Genomic DNA, 14,943 nt, shown 5'->3' with positions numbered 1-14,943 from the left:
GTTAAATGCTGATCATAATATAGATCTGCAAAGTCACTGTTTTCACTTAACCCATCCAAGTTTTATCCTGTGCTGAGCCCTGATGAAAGGGAGCAGTATTGCCCCTGAAACGCCTTGGATGCCTTTGCATTACTTTTTTTTTACCAATTATTAAAATGGTCTAGGACTCTTCTGGTGTTGGTCTGATGCTCCTTTCTGTATTTCTACGATTTTACCTTTATTATGGCAACAGTAAAGATTTTCTGGATGGTCACTGTTGCCTTTATAAAAGGGTCCTTAAAGTGTCACAAAATCCACAGCATAAAATAACTATCAATAAATACTGTATTACATGCTGTTCATATTCACTCATTGACTATGGGATTCGTTTTCTGAACCTGCTGTTATCCATCTCCCCCTTCTGTCCATGTCCCCAATGCAGTTGGGGATTTTGCAGAGCAGTATTGGCAGCCACTGCACATGCTCAATTTTGAGTTGATATTATTTCTTTTAACTCTCCAAAGGCTGTTTTTTTATTTTGAGCAGGTGACCAGCAGCAGAGGACTAGAAGCTCCTCCTGCTTATGTTTCCCTGCAGACAGGCTGGGAGAGAGCTGGGTCATGTAACAGCTGTATATTGATTAAAAAAAAAGTATTTAGATTTTTGTTTTTTAATAAAATAAATACAATGATATCATCATCATACAGAAAAAGAAGGGACAATGTAAATTAAACAGAGTGTGTTTATGTGTATAGTATCACTTTAAATGGCTCCAAAATGTAATGTGTTTTAGTCATTTGAAGTGTGGGGGATACCCATATAATCCTGAATAGCATACCATCCACTGATTTGTATCTTCAGCACCCATCCTTTAGGGTCTCGGTGCCAAAAGTCATGTGTAAGGTACTGTATCAAAATTTGCTTTTTTTTTTCTTTTTTTTTCCCTTTTTTTATTTAGGAATGATTATTGTCCTTTACAGTTGAGGCTTGAATACCAAGTGGTGAGCCAAAAATGCAACAGACCAAGACCTTTTGTTCTAGGTCAATGACATAAAAATACTGAAGCCAGACGCAGCTAGCATTTTTAGAAGGTGGCAAGCAATTGCAGCTTGGGGAAGGGGGGGGGGGAGGGTATACTTTAAGGTGCACTGTTATTTCCTGGTGGGCACCTTACATTTTGAAGTAAAGAGATTATAAATAGTGTGTCAGAAGGATGACTTTTGGCTTTAGGTTTGTTCAGAAACAGAACTGAGTCTTGAAATCAAAAATTTGCTATGGAGATAGACATGCACTGTCTCTTCTACCAAAAACCCTCTTTTTTATAATTTTTTTAATTCGTGTACACTGATTTTTTTTTTTTTTGATCCTAAGACAAACTGATAGTTACACACCAAAGAATGTATACTGTAAAAGGTAAATATGCAATGGGTATTTATTTGGTTGTGAACACAAATGTGAGTCATTTAATCGTGCAACCATCACATGTGTATTTAAATATTCCCACAAAAATCATCTCTCTCCATAAAGAGTTTGAAGCAAATCACATAAAAATATAATTTCAGCTTACATGTACAAGTTATATACAATGAATATCTTGCTCTTTGTAAAAAAAAAAAAAAAAATCAAAACAGCCCATTCATACAAAAAAACACAGAAAATACAGCAGATTTGTGATTGTCAAAAAAAAAATCATCAATAAAATTAACAGATCAATAAAAGAATAAAAGTAAACACATGATTGCATAACCAAAGTGAATCAAATATTACAAGCATCAATTGAACATTATAAGCATCAAGTTTTGATCACTGAACATATTCACGTTTGAACTGAAAATACAGTAGATGTTTGTGCAGCAAATATTGAGCATTTTAGACAAATTTATGCATTTTATTACTCAGAGGAATGGCAGACTCAAGTTGTCTCACTTTTCAAGCATTATTACCTCTACAGGAGACTAAAAGAGGAACTCCGTCAACCACTATTTGCTAAAAGCAGCATTATACTTAAAGTGTTACTAAACCCAGGACCATGCATTCACTATATCTGGTCTCCCAACAGAACATGAAAATGCAATTGTTTTAGTAAATATAAACTGCTAAATACCTTTTCTCATCAGCAGTTAGAGCAGTCTTGTGACTTCTCTCAGTGTTCAGCAGATCATTGGTTAAAGATTGTAGGAGGAGTTTTCTCTAAGAGGATGCAGAACACCAACCTCTGTCTGGACAGTGCTGATTGGCCCTGTGCTGGTCACATGCACTCTCCCAAGAAAAAAAACCTCTCTCGCAATACACACCAAATTGAGCATGTGCAGTGTATTTACACGATATGTATTACCAGGAGATAAGAGGGGAGCACTGCAAGAAGGGGAGAATGAGAGAAGTCAGGATCAAAACAGCATTGTTTTACACAATGCAGAGGATTAACCCCTTACGTTCCACAGTGAGTATAACAAGCATGCTTTACTGCATATACAGACTGATTTTACGGTTGTGGGTTTAGTAACACTTTAACCTGTCCCCAAAGCTATTTTAGAAAGATAACCACATCTGTGAAAACAAACAAATGCATATTGGGTCCCCATACCTATATACTGCTAGACAGAGGGAAGAATTTAAAAGAAAAAAAATTAACTTTTTGGCATGTCATATTTGAGAAAAACAAAGAAAAAATGCTCAGAAGATTCAATAAAATTAAAAAATATATAAAAGCAAGCAATTTTTTTCAGCTTTCGATAGAGTAGTAAACTTCTGTTAGATACATATTTGAGGCCTCATTGGGTATATTTATATTCAGTTCCTGTCCCAGTGGCAATGTTGTCACCAAACAGAAAGTGAGGGAAAATTTTCAACAGGGACACAACAAAGACCACACTATACAGGGGTTCAAGCCTTCCCCTATTCAAGAAAAGGGGGTATCTCTGACCTTGCTGGAGGTTTCCTCTCACTTCCTGCTTTGGTAAAATGTTGTCACCATAACAGGAAGTAAAAGAAAAATCTTATCAATCACAGGATAGCAGTAAAAACTTGATAAAAGCATAACCCTTTCCCACTTTATCCAAAACTAAACTAGAATAAGTTAAATAGAAACTAAGCCTAAACGTACCCTCACCCCCATTCTAAGCCTATTCTAACAACCCTATAAAGTGAAGAAGTCTATACTTACCTATGCGGAGGGCGATCCGGTCCAGTCACCTGTCAGACATCTCTCCAGTGGCCAGCTTCAGTGAAGGAGATTGACAATGGCTGCAGAGCCTGGGTGCTGACCTCACCCACAGGCTTACTATGGGGCATACACTGTCTGATGTCCCTCCTTTACAATGAAGCCAGGTCTGGGACCTGATCATCTGACCAGACAGAAGTGGCCTCAGAATAGGCAAAGGAAAGATGTGCATACAGCCATGTCAAAAAATAAAGGCATTCTAGCATTTCTGTCAGATAATGCACCACTTTGCCCCAGAATATTTTTGCAACTACAAATGTTTAGGCATTCTCGAGTTTATTGCTTTTGTTTGTATTGGCATGACACAAAAAAGTTGAGAAACAAAAAGCTAAAATCTGACACATTGCACCCAAAACTACAAAAATGGACTGGACAAAATGATTGTCACCTTTCAAAATTGTAAGAAATAATAATTGCATTCCAACTTTGTGATGCTCCTGTAATTATTTGTAATTAAACTCACCTGTATCAATTAACAGGTGCTGACAATATAAAAATCACGTCGGAAACCAGTTAAAATGGTGAAAAGTTGACTCAACCTTTCTGTTGTGTGTCTGTGTGTGCCACATGGGGCATGGAAAAGAGAAACAGCAGCAAATAAATGAACAATAAAGTGTAAACGCAACAAACTAATATCTCATAAAAATTTTAAAAGAACAATAATTTCGAGGTTCTTTAGCCACCATTCGAACAATTTGTTGTTGCAATCTTTGATCAATTTTTTCTTTTTTGTTCACGTCCAGGGCACCTAGTGACATGGGCTATAAACTTCTTGACAATGTTGCGCACAGTGGACACAGGAACATTAAGATCTGTGGAGATGAGCGTGTAACCTTAAGATTGTCCATGCTTTTCTACTTCTGTGCACCCTCTGTGGTCTTCCTCCAGCGCGTCTCCCGGCACCGCCACAGTATACACTCCTCTGTGGCAGTGGCGGGAGAGGAACTGGAGGAAGACCACAGAGGGTGTACACAAGTCTGTCCATATGTTGAGCACATAATGACCTACTGATGAGGTCATAAAGTGAAGTGAGCAGGTTTTTACCGAATGGTAGTGGCACGGTTGGCACTGAAGAGAGATTTATCTTTTGCACAATGGTGTTATAAGAGACCTTTTCATGGAACTTTAATTATTGTTTTTTGTTTGATTTTTATATGAGATTAGTTTGTTGCGCTACACTTTATTGTTATTCATTTTGGTACAGGTGTTGTAAAGTCACTAAGAGTGTTTTAGCAGCAACTATTTAGGGCACCATCATATTATTTTAGGGTGTGTTTCGCTGATTGAATAGGGGTTTAGAGCAGCCAAGAATTGTCTGAGGATTTGAGAATAAAAATTGTGGAAAAGCAAGGTTACAAGCCCATTTCCAGAGATCTCAATGTTTCTGTGTCCACTGTGCGCAACATTGTCAAAAATTTATAGCCCATGGAACTGTAGCTAATCTACCTGGACGTGAACAAAAGAGAAAAAATTGATCAAAGATTGCAACAAAGAATTGTTCGAATTGTGGCTAAAGAAACTCAATCAACTTCCAGACAAATTCAAGCTGACCTTCAAGCACAGGGTACAACTGTGTCAGCTCACACTATACATTGCCATCTGAATGAAAAGGGATGCCATGGTAGAAGACCCAGGAGGACCCCTTTGCCGACACAAAAACATAAAAAGCCAGATTAGTTTGCCAAAACTTACCAGAGGAAGCCAATATCCTTCAGGGAGAATGTGTTGTGGACAACTGAGACAAAATTACAACTTTTTGGTAAAGCCCATCATTCTACTGTTTTCGGGGGGAAAAAAATGAGGCCTAAAAGAAAAGAATAGTCCATAAAGTCAAACATGGTGGAGGTTCACTGATGTTTTGGGGTTGCTTTGCTGCTTCAGGCACTCGATGTCTTGACCATGTGCATGACAAATATGAAGACTACCAAAGAATTCTGGGGTGCAATGTAGGACCCAGTGTCTGAAAGTTGGGTCTCCGTCAGCGGTCATGAGTTTACAGCAGGACAATGACCCAAAGCACACATCAAAAAGCACCCAGAAACGGTTTCAGACAAAGTGCTAGAGAGTACTGAACTGGCCAGCAATGAGTCCAGATCTCAATCCCATAGAACACCTGTGGAGAGATCTCAAAACAGCAGTTGGGAAAAGGAACCCTTCCAGTCTGAGAGACCTGGAGCAGTTGGCGAAAGAAGAGTGGTCCAAAATTGCAGTAAAGAGGTAAGAAACTCATTGATGGCTTGATTTCTTCCAAGGAGTGTGCTATCAAATATTAAATTGAGGGTGCCAATAATTTTGTCCAGTCCATTTTTGGAGCTTTGGGTGGGCTTTTTGTTTCTCCACTTTTTTGTTTCGTACCAATACAAACAAAAGATAAAAAAAAAAACATCAGAATGCCTAAACAAATGTAATTGCAACAATTTTCTGGGCGAAGTGGTGCATTATCTGACAGAAATGCAGGGGTGCCAATATTTTTGCCCATGAATGTATACATATCTTTCCTTTTACAGAGTAGAAAGAATAGGCTTAGAATGGGGGTGAGGGTAGGTTGGGGCTTAGTTAGTATTTGACTGGAATTTCACATTCACAGCTTCGCATTAAAACAATGTATTACATTCTTTGTTAGTCCAGAGTTCTTATTTCAACATATAAAACTTTTGTTTACTCCACTTCCTAATTCTATCCACTTCCCGCAGACCTGGTAAATAAAGGTGGCATCTCGGAAGGTGTATATGTGGCCCTAGGTAAATACTTTACTGTGCTGAGAGCATGCTCCCAGCACAGTAACAAAACGGGAACCAGAAAGCTCCAGACGCATACTTGAAATCAGGAGCTTTCCAATCATCTGACTGCCAGTCACAGTGGTCGCATTATTGAAATGCCCGCCTCTGCCTACCAGCATTTAGATCCTCCTAAAGGACCAGCAGGAGGCTGCAAAAGGGGCTATAGATGCAGTAATAAAAGCAGTCATGTTTTTAACCAGACTAACATCTAGTTCGTCTTTCCGCCAACAAGAAGCTTTACCATGATTATATAGCCATTTCAAGTGTGATTTATCATGTCATTGCCTTTAAAGAAAGCTCTATTGCCTACAGCAAGCAAACTGTCCTTTAAATACTGTCAGCACACTATCAGAAGGAGAAAGGAATCCCATTAACATGAATTAACCTTCTTTTAGACACTTCAATGACCAAGGATTGATGTGATTATGATATGCCATGTCCCCCCCACCTTCACCAGGTCTTCCGAGCCTAAAGCTAGCTATAAAATACAAGATGGCACAGTCTGGCCACAAAACCTATTTCCTTACAAATAATCACTGCACATTCACTATGGCTGATGTGCAAGTTTGTGCTGATGGAGGAGGTAGAGGAACACTCTGCCAGTATAGGTCAGGGCTAATCTGTTTTGAGGAGAGCAACAGCAGGAAAAACCAAGCAGTCAGAATGACCTTCCCCCTTAAAAGGATAAGGGTTATGAGTCCTAATTCATCATGCTAAATACATACAGCATTTAAGACGCCATAAAGTGCACTTTGGACATGCTAAAGCAGTCTCTCAACCAATTTTATTTTATATAATTTTGGTATACCTTAATAAAGCAGAACTACACTCCATTTGAGCACCACAAACCAAAAACGCTATTTAATTTATTTTTATTGTTCAAAGAAAACTCACCCATCCATCCATGTCTCCATGCTTTATTTTGCTGAGAAATCACTTTGAAAAAACCCTAGCATTTCTAGCCGTGGCCAACTTGAGTAAGGGCAGATGATTCACGTAGCAAATACTTCCTGGAATCCATCTTCCCTTAGCTCAGGCATGTTGACTGGAGGGTGTGCTTAGCTAGGAAAACCCCTCCTCCCCTCCTGAAGACTTCTGGGATGTATGACATCATTTGCCTAGGCATGGAAATTAGGAAGTCAAAAACAAGTAAATATAAATACTTTCCTATCCATTTACTAATGCTAGCAGCATAAGGATTCAAAATAGTCAATGTTGGATGAGAGAGTGAAGTTCTATTTTAAAGCTGTATTTAAACAAAGACAAAAATGTATTATATTGTCGCTTACCAATTCTTAGATGTAGTGGCTGCATATTTTCACCTGTTAATCCTGAGAGTAAATTTGTTATGTTTTAACTTCCTTTAGAATACCACATTGCCCTGCAAAAGTGTCTGAGGGTTGACACAAATCATTTAACACCAACAAGGGTGAACACAATGGTCAGCTTTTCATTCTTGTATGCAAACCCTTTATCCTAAGGGGAAAAAAAACAGTTCCTGTTAGCAGGAATTCAGTGCTAATTTATTAATCAAGTCCATCTAAATCTGCTAGTGCATCTAACAATATCCTCTCCCCAGGTTGACAATGTTGTTGTCCAAAGGTATTGCCTTTTACTTCCAGTGGAGTAGAGACCCTAACACAAAGTGTGTTACTGGCCCAATCTCCAGGTGAAAATAAAGGAAAACAAACCGAAGAAGAGAAAACAAATGCAGCCACCACATCCAAGGATTGGTAAACTGCAGTAAATTAAATTTTTATTTAGGGGTTTAATATCACTATGAGCACTATTTATTACAACCTACGTGATTGTGCAACTTGAGGAATCAGGGCAAAGGAATGCTTACAACAAATGATTGTTTCCTTGACCCACCCAGAACAGCTGCATTAGTCTCTTATGTCAGCAGACACCCTTACTGACACCTTGGTTACAAATGAATTACAGAAACATACTCCAGTTACTGGAAACATCTCACATCATTCTTCAGCCTGGGAATGGAAGCATTGGAGAAACATTCATTTCATTCACAAATGTGAAAGTATGAGGTATAGAAAAAGTGAACATACCATGGAACAATACAGTTCATGTTACTAATTGTTTAGAACACTGTTAGCAGACAAAGAAAAAAAATAATTTAGCTTAAAAGAAGAACACATTGCAGGAGATGTGGGTGTTTCTTCAGTTAGCTGTTGTTTTGGGGATATCCTGAACATCTGCTAAGTGAAGCTTTTGTCTGAACCAAGCTGTTAAAGAAAATCTCCACAAAAAACTACAACAACCTATATAATTGCTATACATTTTTTTTACTTTTCATTTTTAAAAATTTTCTTCAAAATTAAAACTGCAGCTGTGGTAATCTTCCAAAAATGTCACATAATTGAGAAGTTTGTATGCTTGCAATACTGAAACCTGTTCAAATCTGTACTGAGAAGTCAAATTTCAGGCATCTACTGCAATAGGAGTTTTATTTTGGAGAGCTTTTCTAAAGCCGTCCACAGAAGGTTTGAATCTCGGACGGTTCAGCAGGGACCTGCCATGATTAGAACCAGGTATGGGCAAGGCTGATTGTACTCAAAGTTGACCGATCGATCAAGTTTGGTACAACAAGCCTGTCGGATTTTAGCGTTATAGCCACTAGCAGTAATCACTGTGTTCTCCTGGCGGGGATGGCTCACCCCACCAGAAGAATACAATAGTTCTGCGGGAGGGATTCATCCATCAATAAGGACAAGTGTTCATGGGGGAATCAAGCAATTTTCTGTCCTGCAACCCATGGTTACAGGAAAGAAAATCACTTCATCTATGGCTGGCTTAAGGCTCATCTATTTCTATAGGGAAGCAGACTTTGCAGCTTTTGTCAATACACCACTAGGGGGTCTTTCACCTTTCACACTGGTGGCCAGGGGAGGTAAAAGCAGGCAGCTAAGCTGCAATTTTATGCATCCCCCATGCCAGTTAGACCACTACTTTTTTTCCTTTCTTTGTTTTTCCACTACTCATGGCCATGTGATCCCCCTCCTTGTTTGTTTAAGATCTCTGCAGCATTGCTCTATTTAATTTATGGAATACCTAAATAACGAACCTACAATATATTACAGAGTATACTACTCTTTATATTAATGTTCTCTACTGGAATTCATTTTTGTAATATTGGTCTCAGCAAATGTTCACAACTACACACTAGTATTGAAATGTCTTCTGATGCTTTATTTTTTGTTTACCACTTTCAAAGTGATTACGAATCTTCTCCACAAGATACTGTACTAACACTGTGACTGTTTGTATATTGTCAGTCTTTGTATTTCATATAACCTTTGCAAAAATAAAGAAATTACACAATAAAACACAGAGTGGCTTGTTTAGGGATTCCTTAGTGCTACACAGTGATGTACAATGATGAAAAACAGAACCAAAACTGCTAATATCTGTGACACCAGAATGCAGGGGGGCATGGGTATTCTGAAAACATCCAGCATGTTATCACATCTATGTCTATGCATCAACACACTCTGAAATGAGTGTGTATGCATGTTTTTAGCTTGTGTTTTTGTGTGTATTCATTGCAGTTTTTGTTAAAGCATTATACAACTTAAAAACGAAGAAATGCTCAGAATAGGAGATTTTCCATGGTTCGGATGTGTTTAACTAGTACATAACTGCATCATTCTTGTGTTTCTGTGCGTTAACTATTTATTCCAGTTTGCGAGCTCAAAGTATAAAACAAGGCAATGCCTTCAGTACGTAATGTACTGCATGGATAGACCAAAGCAGCTATCCATGTCTGTATAACATTATTAAAGGCATATACCTTTTTTAATGCAGCCACCTGACTGCTCAGCCTCTGCATTCTACTTCTTCTTTGTAGCTCACATGGAGGCACCCTCCCCTCAGCTAGAACTATATCTAGAGTATAGGCAGTATCATCAGCGCTTCAAGCCAAAACTATGCCATGCTGTTGTCCTTCTTGCAATGAATTTTTATGCAGTGAAATGCATGCACTGAGGGAATATGGAGAAGTTTGAATGGGCCTTTACTCTTTTACAATCGGGTAATAGTGATGCTTGGTTTATATAGTATCACTTGTGGAAATAAAATACTTTGTTTTGTAGTTCAGGCAGGATTTAATCCACATAAACAGAACAGGAGCAGCATTATGGTGTCACCTACCTTTGTGCTGCCAGGCTTACAGAGGGTGGGGGGGTGTCATGCTATTGCTATTTGTGCTTTTTAAGCTTTCATCCCCATCCTCTCCTACAGTACTTTTCCCCATAGTGTCTGTGATACTTTTTTTTAACAGAAAAGAAAACTTTTTTGGCATATACTGTACACACACACACACACACACACACTAAGAAAACAACTGCTGCAAAAGTGACTGCAGAGCCTAATCTCAGTCTTCACAGGACTGAGATTGAGCTTGTCAGTCTTCTTTGCAGTTCTTTTCTTACTCTTGGTCACAGTCCGGCGCAATTTCAAGCTCTGACATGACTCCGTATTACTAGCAGCGCACGCAGTGAATGACGAAAGTTAGGCTTCCCACCTGTTAGCTAGGCGTCTCATCAGACAATGGAGGCAAAAGAATGTTCACTTCCAAAAGTCCATAAATAAATTTGAAGGTCATGCGTGAGCCCCTACGTGACACAGTCCTTCCAGAGCAACACAGTATGGAATACTAAAAGCAACAATTTTGGAAGAGCCTGCATGCCACTGACGCTATGCCGCCGGATCACGGAGGTCCGGCAGTCCCCCACAACATACCAGCTGGTCAGTGCACATAGCAGCTCTTCTTTGTTGCTGCGTTACTCTGCAATACTTGTTTTTAGTATTCCATACTGTGTTGCTCTGGAAGGACTGTGTCCGTTCATTCATACACCGTTTATGTATATACTTTTTATGACTACTAATAAAACTAAGTTGAATTACTACACTATGGGCATTCCCCTCATGGCTCCTTGGTGAGCTTTTAATTCCCCAGAGCTCCCTCTGGTAACCATCCCTGGTTTTTGAAGAGGCCGATTATATGTCCTTAAAGTGGACCCCCGGATGTAAAGATACCCTGACGTTAAGCTACCTTTTCTAAGCTGTACCATTTAAGAGGGACTCCGGGCAGACCTCCGTGTGATTAAATACATTGTGCATTTTCCTTCTGCATCTGGTGAGTGCGCATTTTATCTACTTGTTGCCACCCACCTTTATGTTGGATTACCACTGGGATTAATTGCGTCACCTAGGGGCTTCCGCATGACCTTCGAATTTATTTATGGACTTTTATTTATGGTTTTAATTATTATTATGATGTTCATTTATGGTCTTTACGTGGCCCAGACACTTCTTTGACCTCATTATCTTACTATTATTATTATTAATATTCTTATATAGTTTTGGCGCAGCACTTTCTTATCTTAGTTACTCTAAAGGGTTTTATGGTTTCCTTTTTATTGCGTAGCCGCTTCTTTGTTCATTAAGCGCTCATTGATATTCTCTCTTTACTCAATGATCACTTCTGCTTTCAATGCAAAACACGTTGTCACTTGCACACTTGCAAATCATGCAGTGTTTCCATTTTTCAGTCTAACCCCTGTGTGTATATACAGTAAATACTCAAGATCTACAATGGTTTTTTAAAAATGCTAAAAAAACAGCTTTGAATAGCAAAAGGGTAAAAGGATACATAGATGTATTCAGCTCCTCTAGCTGCAGATGAAGAAAAAAAAAAAGTTAAACGTCAAACAAAAAATACACTAAACATCCTAAACCAGTAAAATGTAAAGGACCACCATAGGGAAAATATTGCACTCTCATAACTTCATGCGATTAATCTCTGTAACAACAGTATTGTATGCAAATAAGGTTTTTATTTCACATGCCATTACATATATTTTCTCCACACCTGCATGCAAGGCCAAGCTGTCTATCAAAAGTGACATTTACAGAGGTTGGGACAAACACAGCTGGAGTTTCATACAATGATCAGCCTTTAGTCACATTAAAAAAAAAAAAAATGTTGCTTGAACTGCATTCCCACTGTTCCCATTATTTGAGGAAATGTGCACATACCTGTGGGCATTACTACAACATGAGGTACTGCATGCTATTCGCAATGTGGTGCCATTCATGAATGGATCCCCAATGCATCTTGTCCACAGAGGTGCGCTGCACAGCAGCACAACACCATACTAAAGTATGTTGCAGAGCAGTGTGCTGTCACAAAAAGTGCAGTACTGAGATCTGGGATGCTGAGGTGCATTCCAGCCCATTTATTCTGAATGGGCTGCTTAGCGCAGTGCACATTAAGGTTTGGAGAAAAAAAACGTGAACACTTTAACACATTGCACCTCAGCAATCAGATGTGACCCTAGCCTTAAAGTATTAAAATACTGGGTTATTGCTAATGACGGACTGCATCGTATATCAATTTTTATTGTTCAGAGTTTCAAATTAACCACTTGCTCTCCAGAGAATTTACCCTCCTTCCTGACCAGGTCATTTTTTGCGATATGGTGCTGCGTTACTTTAACTGACAATTGCGCGGTCATGAAAACGCTGCACCCAAATGAAATTATGTTCTTTTTTCGCCCCACAAATAGAACTTTTGTTTGGTGGTAATTGATGGCCTCTGCGTTTTTTATTTTTTGCACTATAAACAAAAAAAAAACAACAATTTTGGTCAGTTTGGCCAAACATTTTTTACTTTTTGCTATAAAACATATCCAGTAAAAAATTAAAAAAAAAAATAAAATTTCATCATAAACTAAGGCCAAAATGTATTCTGCTACATGTCTTTGCTATAAAAAAAATCCCAACATGTGTAAATTAATCGGTTTATAGCATCTACAAATGGCGATATATATACTGGGATTTTTTTTTTTTTATACTAGTAATGGTCGTGATCAGTAACTTATAGCGGGACTGCGGCAGGCATTCTGACACTGGGTGGAAACGGTCACTGACATCCCCAGTGACACTAATAGAGTGATCAATGCTAATAAAAAGCACTGACACTGTCCTAATGACACTGGGAAGGAAAAGGTTAACATCTGCGGGGCAATCAAAGGGTGTGCTGTATGTGTTTTACTGTGTGCTGTGTTTTACTAGGGAGGCAGGCTGTTTTGTATTGCTCTGCTATGCAGAGCAAAACAAAGCAGCATGCTGGAGCTGACAGGGGAGAGATCTGTATTGTTTATATACAGACCTCTGCGCAGTAAGTGTTCCTCGGTGATCGTCAGGTGTCGGCGGGGAATCTCCGGCGGGGACCCGGTGATTGTCAGCTGTAGCCGCCAATGGCGGTGCAGGTAGGGCACACGCATGCCCCCTACCCAGATATACAAAATCACGCATATATATGTGATTTTACGCAGCCCTGCCGCCCCATAGTAGTAGTTCTGCTATAGGGCAGTTGGGAAGCAGTTAAGTTCATCCACCTATTTCTGTTTTGGATGCATGTCAGTAAGGCTGATTTATTTGTTGGTGTCCATCTCTTAAAGACCCAAAAAGTCAAAGAAAATGTCTAGCTTTTGTTCCTTTCTACATCCCATGCCATCACATTACACTGCTGGGTTGTCCACTGATTGTACATTATGGCTAGTCCAGGACAAGACAGTCTCAGTCTGCTTTACATCAGCTATAATCTGGTCTGCAAATTAAAAAAACAGAGTGAGAGCTTGCCACGAAAGATATTTCCAACTGATGCATTATTCAACTTGCTAGCATATGTCCAAAATTAAGGTTCTGGGTAAGCTTAAAGCAGAGCTCCAGTCTCCTCTGAAAAAAAAGGGCTGCTTACTTTTAACAGCCAGTCACCTGTCCCATGATTTAGTGCTCACACCAGCCAGGTTCACCTGCCATCCTCTCGCTCTGGCATCTGAAGTGTGGGCAACCAGCTTAAGATGCCACTGCACATGCATGGGTAGCGCTGCACATGGTGAATGGTCCTGTAGTCTTCTGGGACCTGTCACGCCGAGGCGGTATGAGTGAAAGTGGGAGCAAGTTCCTGTCAAAATCAGGTACCCTCTTCCCAAAAGTGCCAATTGTTCACGGGAAGCAGGGGACCAATCCTTAAGGCGGAACTTGCACTTTGGGTGAAGCACCGCTTTAAAGCTTGCCATACATGTATCGTTTTTTTCTTTTTTTCATTCAGCCAATGGATTTCTCCATCCACACAAGCAAGGAAGATGGAGGATTTCCCCGCTGAATAAGCAGTACAAATTAAAATGTACATCTTTCTATAATTTCTTCTGAAAGTAACAGCAACGCTTGGTATGTGATGGTGCTTAGGCACCTCCTGTGCCTGCTGCCCCTCCAGTGTATTTGTAGAGTGAGATCTATGGCATTGCTGCCTCGAACTGCTAGTTTGAGAAGATCTGCACTGAAATTTGGTTGGGTCATAACTGTGCTGTTCACTGTTCTACTTGCTGTAGGCTTTGACTGGAGGAAGAAAGACCCCGCTCCTCTACCAAGATTGCTTCCGCCACACAAAGATACAGTGCAGAACAAGGCATGGCCAGACAGTAAAGGGGAAAGATCAGCTGATAGGATCCTACAGGCTATACTGGAGACTTGTCCTTTTTCCCCTACCTGTACTTTTTTGGCACACCTTTCAAAGTACAGTTCCTCTTTAACCACTTGCCTACCGGGCACTTATACCCCCTTCTTTACCAGGCCAATTTTCAGCTTTCAGCACTGTCGCACTTTGACAATTGCGCGGTCATGCAAGATTGTACCCATATGAAATTTTTATCTTTTTTTTCTCACAAATAGAGCTTTCTTTTGGTGGTATTTAATCGCCGCTGGGCACTTTACTTTTTGTGCTATAAACAAAAAATGCAAAAAGTTTGGAAAAAAAAAAGTTTATTTTTTTCTATTATAAAATTTTTCAAACAGGTAATTTTTCTCCTTCACTGATGTGCTTTGATGAGGCAGCACTGATGGGCACTAATAGGCGGCACTGATAGGCAGCACTAATGA

The 14,943-nt window shown here is 39.5% G+C and overlaps 1 protein-coding gene across 1 annotated transcript in view; it reads right to left on the bottom strand.

Moving 5' to 3' along the window:
• Positions 1 to 1,393: 1,393 nt before the first annotated feature.
• The window catches only part of CCDC28A (coiled-coil domain containing 28A), a 29,120-nt gene continuing 15,570 nt past the window's right edge, over positions 1,394 to 14,943 (bottom strand). Inside the window, exons 5-6 of the mRNA XM_089676250.1 lie at positions 11,651 to 11,673; positions 1,394 to 8,212 (exon numbers count right to left, since the gene is read on the bottom strand). Coding sequence (XP_089532376.1) covers positions 8,158 to 8,212; positions 11,651 to 11,673 — 78 coding nt within the window. The 3' untranslated portion in view covers positions 1,394 to 8,157. The remainder of the gene's footprint in view (positions 8,213 to 11,650; positions 11,674 to 14,943) is intronic.

The sequence above is a fragment of the Staurois parvus genome, unplaced genomic scaffold, assembly GCF_062004578.1.
Source record: "Staurois parvus isolate SC_StPar_1 unplaced genomic scaffold, SC_StPar_1.0 ptg000165l, whole genome shotgun sequence".
NCBI classification, from domain to species: Eukaryota; Metazoa; Chordata; class Amphibia; order Anura; family Ranidae; genus Staurois; species Staurois parvus.
This window is presented reverse-complemented; position numbering and strand designations above follow the sequence as displayed.